Source organism: Nematocida major (assembly GCF_021653875.1).
Source record: "Nematocida major strain JUm2507 chromosome Unknown 2384, whole genome shotgun sequence".
Taxonomy (NCBI): domain Eukaryota; kingdom Fungi; phylum Microsporidia; genus Nematocida; species Nematocida major.
This window is the reverse complement of record NW_025952916.1, coordinates 2,100-11,037: the sequence shown is the minus strand read 5'-3', so window position 1 is coordinate 11,037 and position 8,938 is coordinate 2,100. Positions and strand designations below refer to the sequence as shown.

General features: G+C 51.7%; 3 protein-coding genes across 3 annotated transcripts; 2 read left to right on the top strand and 1 right to left on the bottom strand.

Moving 5' to 3' along the window:
* Window positions 1-828: 828 nt before the first annotated feature.
* NEMAJ01_2268 (uncharacterized protein) lies at window positions 829-3,357 on the top strand (the record flags this gene model as incomplete). Its single annotated transcript, XM_047916106.1, has 1 exon — window positions 829-3,357. The coding sequence occupies one exon, from the start codon at window positions 829-831 to the stop codon at window positions 3,355-3,357; it is 2,529 nt and encodes an 842-aa protein (XP_047772063.1).
* A 1,118-nt stretch (window positions 3,358-4,475) lies between these two features.
* Window positions 4,476-5,312, top strand: NEMAJ01_2267 (uncharacterized protein; the record flags this gene model as incomplete). Its single annotated transcript, XM_047916105.1, has 1 exon — window positions 4,476-5,312. One exon carries the CDS (start codon window positions 4,476-4,478, stop codon window positions 5,310-5,312), a length of 837 nt encoding a protein of 278 aa, XP_047772062.1.
* A 601-nt stretch (window positions 5,313-5,913) lies between these two features.
* On the bottom strand, window positions 5,914-8,709 carry NEMAJ01_2266 (uncharacterized protein; the record flags this gene model as incomplete). Its single annotated transcript, XM_047916104.1, has 1 exon — window positions 5,914-8,709. One exon carries the CDS (start codon window positions 8,707-8,709, stop codon window positions 5,914-5,916), a length of 2,796 nt encoding a protein of 931 aa, XP_047772061.1.
* Between the last annotated feature and the right edge of the window lie 229 nt (window positions 8,710-8,938).

Sequence of the window (8,938 nt, the reverse complement as noted above, 5' to 3'; positions counted from 1 at the left end):
CCTCTTCTGGGCCTGTGCCCGTTCCTGTCATTGTTTCGCCCGCGTATAGAATCTTCTGCAGCATTATCTTTTATTTAAAATCAAAGAAGTGCATAAATGCTTGTGGGTTCGGCCCGAATAGCCTAGTACTTTATGTTTCTTTTTATATAATTTGTGCGGGCGTTCACAGCCGCGCGCCAGCGCATAGACTTTTCACGCACGGATGCACAAGGGGAAATCCACTTAAAAATTCCAGCTTGCCAATAGCCCGCAGGTAGAGTAGTTCTAGGCCTATACTGCAAAATCATTTACAGTGAATAGTGCGTCTCTTTTATTTCACCACAGCATGCAAGCCTGTATGCTTTCAGGCGCAGCCTTCAGGTGTGCGCAAAGATATTTCAGAAAACTGTTGCTTTCTAGAAGCAGGCCGAGCGGTTGCCTTTTGGCGTTCGCCACCTCGCACAGGCAGCTTTCTTCCAAAGGCCGAACTCGAATAGCCCGAAAATGTATACATGTTTGTTTTTCTTTGCTTTTATTTTTGTGCAATGCCAGGAGAGCGCTAAGAAACAAATTTAAATAAGCTTTAGCGGTGGCTCAGCCTATTGCACGCGTGATATGCCGCCTGGGCGCTGCATTGGCAGTGCCTGTGTGCACCGGCGATTTGCAGGCGGTGTGCCCAGCCGTGTGGCTTTTTTGCTTTTGTTTTTGTTTTATGGAGGTAGCACCCGATTTTGGCGCGGAAACAGAGGCTGTGTGAAATAGACATGCTAACGCGTCAAATGATGTTTATAAGCCGCGATCAATTGATCGATGTATAATGCATAGATAGAAAACAATTTTTATTCGGAGATGCGATTGTGCTTTGGAGTGCTATTATGCGGACTTCTTGCAGTGCAGATAGCAAAATGCATATACATGACGCAGAATGAGATGCTGGCGTGCAAAATCAAGCGCGTGGGCCGCATGGGCGGAAGGCCCGTGTATGTGAGCCCGTGCTGGGGCGGGCACCCGGTGTGCATAGCGCAGATTTGCCGGCTGGGGTATGTGTACAAAATGCGGGCGCACTCGTGCATGGTGAACACAAGCTTCAGTCTGTTGCCGGACAGGCACTTAGACGAGCATACGTATACGAGAGAGCCGGAGAAGGACGAGCTGCATTCGGGAATGGTTACTAGCGATGGTAGATACAGCGTAAAGTTCCACAGGGCGCTGCTGCAGATGTTTGGGCTGCGGAAATCTAGCGGGCCGGAGTACGACTGCGTGACAGTTGAGTGCGCGCGACCAGGCTCTTTTATTCAGCTCCTCCAGGAGGGCTGCAAGACGCAAAAAGAGGCGCACTATGTGCTGGCAGCGCTGCTGCTCCTGAGCGAGGGCGTGGACGTGCCGATTGAGCTGGCTGAAGACAGGGTGACTATAAGAAAAAGAAAAGGCATCAATGTGGTGCTAGTTAACGCCCACGTGGGAGGGGAAGCTTTAGGAATCAGGAAAGGGCAGCTTTCCGAGACTTGGCAGGTGATAAACTTCTTCAAGCGGTACAGAGACACACACAAAATGCCGAGCACGTACGAAGAATTTGAAAAGGGCGACTTTCTGGAGAGCCCGCAGCTCCTTATTCTCACGTACATAGGCGAGTACGTGAAAAACGCCGAGGAGCTTATGTCTGTGATGGGGTGCGCATTTAAGCTTGTGGAGGGCATGGGCTTAGCAAAGAGCCTGGAAGACCCGGACAGCGTGGCCAGCCGGCTGTTTGTGCCTGCGAGCCGTCTGCCCAAGGCGCAGGCGTATCTCACGCCGTTTCTAGAGACGTTTCCTGCTTTAGCGGCCTTGGAGCGCTTTGAAGAGTTTAAGTGCTTTCAAAGCGAAGCAGAGGCACAGAATAAAGCAGAAAATGCCTCAGGCCGAGAGAAGAGATGCTTTGGCGAGCACGGTACGAACAGCAGGTTTATTGGCGGGTGCTTGCTCTTGCCGTTTCTTGCGTTTGACTCTGAAAACTACGGATACAGCCTGAAGGGTCTTCTGCGCGGGGCCGAGAAAACGGAGGAGGTGGAAAAAACCAGGGCGTTTTTTGGTGAGCTGCAGGCGTGCATTGAAAAAAAGTGCTGCTCTTTCGGGCTTCCCAATAACAGACAACAGCAGAGGTACAGGGACCTGTGGGTCAAGATGAACACGCAGTTTAAGGAGGCGCTGGGGAATGCAGCGCCGACGCTTTTAAACCAGATGCGCGTGCTTGCGCAGATGGCCGGGCGGCGAAAGGCCGTGATGGACGAGCTAGCAGCGCACCAGGCGGCGATGGACGCCAAAAGAAGCACAGAGTTGACCCCCGAGGCAATTGAGAGCGTTCGGGCACTGCTTCGCTCGATAGCAGTGGACAAGCGCGTGAAAGTGGCCATTCAGCCGCAATTGGATGGTTCAGAGCCTGAAGGCTATCTTCTTACAGTAAAGTATGTGAAAATAGGCGCATTAGTTGGCTGGCAAATTCTAAAGCTGACATTCAGTAAAAAAGGCTTCTGGAGGATATGTCTGGGAATGCCACTCTTGAGCGCTTCTGACAAATTGCAGAAGAAGCTGGACGTGGTGTCCATGAAATACCGGCAGCCTGGGCGGTTCTCAAGCTTTGTGCTTGCGGAGTGCATGCACCAGATGGGGATAGGGGCAGCCGCGCAGAGCTCTTCATATGCAATAACCAATGCGCTGCGGGAGGCCGCGAGAAAGGCTGTCGAGCACAGTGCAGACAAGCCGAATAGAGTGCTTTTAGCGCTGCCGGTTGCGGGCAAGGACATCAGAAAAGAGCTTGTCTCTGCGCTTGTGCTGTATTCCGAGCAGAAGAAGATTGCGCTGACTCCAGAACACCCAATAAGCCGGCTGGCTGCAAACGTGATAGGGAGCATCGACCTTGGCGACTTGGCAGCGCAGTGTAGGGTCTTGGGAGTGTTTTTGGTCACCGGGACTCTGCATAAATTGTGTCCGACGGTGCAGCTTGCCAAACAGCTGCATCAGGATATTTGGTGTTCGCAGAGTTGTGCCGACTATAACGAGCTGTATCCCGCAGAAGAGGCGCGCATGCTTAGATACAAAAGCATAATGCAATATTTCCGGGAATACGCTGTGAGAACAGGCAAGCCGCTGTACATGTGCGAAATGCTGAAAGATGCTGCTGAAGGATTAGTCTATTGCATGTTGATGTCTGCGGACAATCCGTGGGAAGCGCTAGAAGAGATCTGCGTGCTGTTGCGGGCAGAGCACGCGGGGGAGGATTTGCAGAGGGCTGAGGCTCTGATTGCGCGGCTGCAGCAGTCCTGGGAGGAAAACTTCCAGAATAAGAGGCTGCCAAAAATACAGTGTGAGACTTCCGCCAGAAGTATGTTGAGCCAGAAATGAGTGGATGCAGGAAATGCTCCAATAAAAAGAGCGCTTTTTTCTGCGCTCACTCTCTAAAATATGTTGGTGTGCAGCCAATAAACATGATCCATTAGACACACTTTTCAGCGTGCAGCGCGGAGGAAGAGGCGGAGCTTTTCAAAGCTTTGGCTGCTTTGCATGTTTTCTGTGCGTTTCGCCTATTTTCGGAAAATTCTTTTTGTGCTTTTTCTGCCTAGCGCCAAGTGCAGACAAAACTCTGTATTTGGACAGGGCTCTTTTGTGGATCTCTTCTGTGCGCCCAGCAACGTGCCTTGGCACACGCTTTCGTGCCCGAGCTGCGCGACAGCTCCTGCTGTTTGGCGACTGGCTGAGGAATTTTTATTTTTCTTCTTGCAAGCCTTTGGAAGGAAACAGGTGAAGGTGCGTTTCGTTTCCTTTTGTGCGCTATGCCTGCAAGCCCCGAAAAGACCGTGAGTTCCGCCGGGCACTGGAGGCGGGTGTGCACAGGGAAACAATCAATAAATCATGTGGCTATATTTTTCTGTTGTTCTTTGGAGAAGCAGTGGGTCAGGAGAGGGCGAGCACCTTATCACCCTGCACCTTGTTTCGGGATACTGCTTGTTTAGTGCAGTTTGTGCACGAAGTCAGGAAGAAGGAGAAAAGAAGAAAAATAAAGTGAACAAAATATAGTGTGCCTGTACGGGTTGGTAGGAAAAAACTAGAATGAAGAATTTATTTTTTGGAGTATATAGCAGTGTATAGTAAAAAAGAAAGAAGGAGCACACACGCGCAGGAGGAGACTGCGAGAACAGAGCTGGAAGGGCGCATTGGCGCGGGGTGTGCATCCACAGTGTCAGTGCGAGAGCGTATGCATAAAGAGGCGCGAGCAAGGGCGCAACACACAGAATAGATCGGGGAATGGCCTTGAAAGCATCATTCGGGCACAGTGCAAGCACAAAACAGCAGTGCAGAGCATGCGGTGCCACAGACAGGGCGGGCGGCCTTACCCTCTTTCCTGCTGGCATTCCGTGGTGCGTGGAGGGGCCTGCGTTTCGGATTATTATTCTCTGCGAAAGGACTGTATCTATCATTTTGATGGCGCACACAAATATATAAGCACACGCGAATTTGCACGCATGGCTGGACACACGCTTCAAACAAGTCGGAAAAAGCAGGCGCTGTTGTGCATCGGGGTGCTGCTGGCTGTGGTGTGTGCTGTAGGTGTGTGCATTTTTGTGTACAAGCACATGGATGGGGGCGCTTTGAGCGGGGCATATGGAAAGGAGCAGGCGCTCTTGGGGGCGGGTGCAGGGGAGAGCCAGGATTCAAAGGCAGCCTTGCACGAGCTAGTAGAATGCTTGTATGCAGGGGACGGGCAGAATGCAGCGCGGTTCTGGGCAGACATAACAAAGCAAACAAAGAGCTTGGAGAATGCAGAAAAAAAGCAGGTGGAGACAGAAAGAACGCATCCCATGTCTTTCATGATGGCGGTGTTTTGCGTAGTGGGGGTGTGGAATGGAGAGAGATTGGGTTCGGAGAAAAAAGGCACTTCCAGCTTGCTGGCAGCCTTAGAAGAGCCGACAGAAAGGCTTGGCGCAGATGCAGTGCAACCCGCAGAGCAGATAGAGACAGAGCGACCTTGCAATGCGAAGTTGGAGGCATGCATACGCAGGCTGGTAGAATGCATTGAAGAAGAGCAAAGGAAAAACACAAAGCAGGTTGGTGTAAACTATGGCGTCAAAATGCAAGGCATGGGGCAGGTGGAGAGCGAGGGGGCGCAGCGTGCGGAAGAGCCCGGTTCTGCTAAGAGAAAGCGTGCAAAGCCTGTGAGCGGCCTACACGGGCATAGTGAGCGCTTGGGGCTAGAAAAAACACAGGCTGTGCCAGAGGAGGAAAGCAAGGAGGAGGCCTCTGTTGAAACAGAGAGCGAGGGCCTGTGCAAGAAGAAGCTGTGTCGTGAGACCTTGGTTTAAAGGCGTGGGCAGGTGGATTGCAGGGGGCGTGTGCAGAGCTGGCAAGGTTTGCTTGGGAGTGAAGGCTCCAGGAGAAGAGGGCCAGGCTTTTCAAGCGTAAGTAAACTTCTTTCCTCTTTTTTTCTTTTTTTCTTTCCATTGTTCATTCATTCTTTTGTTGCTCGGAGAGATGTCTGCGGCACACTGCTGGGGGTGCGTACAGAAAGGCGCTGGTGGAGGGCACGGGCACGTTAAAGGGCGCTGCTTGCTGACAGCATGGCTGCTCGTGGCTGGTTTCTGTTTATGCTGGCTTGGCAGAGGCCATGCAAGACTATGAAAAATTAAGTGCATAGGCAAGTATTTAAGAAGGCCGGGTTTATGGACAAAAGACAACTTTTCACTAGCACTTCAAGTGTTGCAACCAGGTGTCTGGCATGGGGAGAGGTGGGCCGCGTGGAAGAGGCCGAAGGCTGAAATCCAGTCGAGAGAAGTTTTATTTTCTTTGCAGGGCCGGAAGGAAAGTTAGAATTTGGGCGATTCTATTTTTGGCACAAGTTGTATAAAAGCGCAGTGCGTATATACTGCTAAGAACAAGCGGCAATCGAGCGCATGGGCGCAGCGGCTATTCATTCTGGTTTATGAAACGATGGAGTATGTCCATCATGCCGTTTAACACCTCTTCTCCGCTGAGCGTCTGCAGCAGGGCGCTCCGGTGGGTGTTCAGACCCACCAGCATGGCAGAAGCTGTTTGGCTGTTGATATAAAGCCTGTGTTTGGCGTCATTGTATGCCTGGATCGATCTTGGCCCAACCCTGCTGCCCAGAGCAAGCACCAGCTCGGGCGGGGTGTCTCTGTCTTTCAAGCTGGCGAGGAATAGGAGGAGGTCGAAGAGCGCCTTGGCATTCAGTGCATCCTCCCGGTCTTTCTCCTCCACATCTATAATAAGCGCGCCAATTTCGTCTGTGTGGTGCGTTGACTTGTCTGCGAGAAAAAGGGGAAACAAGAAGTCAGAGATGATGGTAGAGATTCTTAGTTCGCAGCGCTCAAAAAGAGGCCCGCGCCCCTGCTCTTTGTATTCTCTAAAGTACTTCATGATGGCGTTTGCTGCGGGTGCGAAGTTGTCTCCGATGTAGTCCCCTATTTCGATAACAGTGGATGAGATTCGATAGATTAGACCAAATCTTTCCTTTGCCAGGCTGATTTTTGGAAATAGCTCGCGCTGCATGCCTAGGCATACTGGGTACTGCAGCACATCCATTTGTGTTTCATAGTCGTCCAGCGGAAGGCTGCCGAGCAGGTTCGAGAGGAGGCGCACGCCCGGGTGCTCCTGGGTGAGCTTGATGCCTTTTGCTACTGCATGCAGGGTGAAGTGCTCGGCAATGTCTTGTATCTGTTTGTATCTCAGGGCGCTCCCGAGCAAGAAAAGCTGGTTTGGGTGCGCAGAGGCCCCGCTTGTCACCAGGCGGCCTGCAATCTCTTTAATATGTTTAGAAAGCCTGTCTCCATGAGGGTCCGCGCCCCTGGCCCTCCATGCGTTTGCGTAGCCGGCAAACACGCACTCAGCAAAGGTCCTGGGGTATGGACAGTCGCTCACCGCAAAGAAAGCCTCTTCTTCACCACTGGCAGAGGAAAGGAAGGTGCACGGGCACAGGGTGACTATTAGATGCCTGGGCTGAAAGGCAAGGCGTATTCCCTGCTTTTTGATTCTGTATTTGTCTGTGTAATTCAGGGTGATTTCTCCGTAGAGATCTTTCCGCTTATCGCTCCGGGCGTCGACCTTCAAGCCGGAGAATTCGACTTTTAAGCTCTTATCTACAGAGAGAGACTCGAAAAGCTTTTCCACGTATTCCTGTGTTTTTTCAATCACGTCCTCAGAGGCTTTGCCAATCTCGGAGTCTTCTAGCGCCAGTTCAAGCTCGCGTATTCTCGGCTCCTCCTTCTGCCTGCCTGCTGCCTCTGCGACAACGTAGAGCACGTTGAGGATTCCGGAGCGCACCTCGTTTCTGCTTTCTGTCCCGTACGCGATGTGCTCGCTCTGCAGGTCAGACACGACGCGGTTCCACTCCTGCATTATGTCTTGAGTGGCGCATTGTTTTGGGCTGACGCCCTTCAACTGGAAGAAACTGCGCAGGGCCTCTGTTTTCTCACACTCCTTTTCCTCACTGAGCATGGCGCCCACGTTGTACTTTTTCTGGACTGGGTCGTGGGCAAGGCAGCAGAAGAGCGCAAATAGGCCTGTCTCCACGCAGTTGCTGAAGGTTTCGTCCAAAAGCTCGGGGTGGCCTCTCTTGCAGGCATGCACGCTTGTGTACGCCGGCAGCATGTTTGGGCTGGCGAACGGGAACGACTCCAGATTCTTCATGACTTTCTGAATATGCACAAGCGGGCGCGTAACCTTGTCTTCTTCAGCCTTTGCCTTGCTCTCCACAAAGCACGTGCTATATACGTCTTTGCAGCTGTCTTCTGGCAGGCTTGTGAGGATGGCGTGCATGCACGCTGCGAAGTCCAGGGCGTCGCTCTTGCTCGTGATGTACTCAAAGACGTACGCCTGGATGAGGAACTGCGGCGTGTTTAGAAAGTCGCCGGTGCTGAAGGCCTCTAGCGTGTCCGGCAGCTTTCCTTTGCCTTTGTTCTCTTTGAAGAAGTTTATGACCTGTGCAGCCTTTTTGCTCGCCTTTGTCTCAAATGCTATGCTGCCTATATCCAGTGCTATTTCTTTCTGTTTGGCCTTAATGGGCACGTCCACGCCCTCGCTCAGCAGAAGGAGCGCGGCCAGCACGTAGTGCGCGTGTTGTTTGGTGGGCATCCCCTGCAGAAACTGGAAGAAGGAGTCCTCTCGGGCAACAGCGACCGACAGAGTGTGCCCGTCTGTCGACGGAAACATCTCGATGAGCACGCGGTGGTACTCCACTGAGTAGTTTTTGCCAGCAGGCTTGGAGCCCAGAGCGGGCCCCTTCGCAGACAGATAGGGTTTGTCCTTCTGCGCTTTTCTTGTGTATTTGTGCTTCCATGTTTTTTCAACATCTCCAACGGGCTCCACTTTGTAGTCGGTTTCTATTTCAGGAGCAAAGAAGCGCTTGTTGTGTGTGTAGCCCTGCTCGGAGTACACGAACCCGCGCAGCAGGCAGATCGGCCCGCTCGGGTTGATGAAGGCGGTACTCTCTCCTATTTCAGTGCTTTGCATCTCCATGACCTCGCCAAACGACACTCGCGCGTGCGCGCAGTGCGCCAGCGCTGCAATTGCAAGTGCATAAAATTTTGCGTACACGAACAGGGAAGTTGTAATACTGTCATAAAGCCGGGGCATATTTGAGGCAGAGTCTAATGCCAGGTCCAGTAAAGATTTATTAACGATTGGAGACCCTCGGCTTTCGATTATCGATTGACTTAACGGTGTGTTTTTCTTATATTTATGCATCGTGAATTGAACTTGCTCGCGCATTTATACTTTTCGCAACTCGTAGTGATCTCAATTTCTTCGTGTCCATATCAAAAGCGTCAATCATGATCTTGGCTGTCTCCGATCGTGTGGGGATTCCAATAATTCACCACAAAATACGGGAAGTAACCATGTCAAACATTGTCCTTTACTATTTCTCGGCCTGCATATATAGACACTGTATAATATATCCCTTAGCTCGGATTAT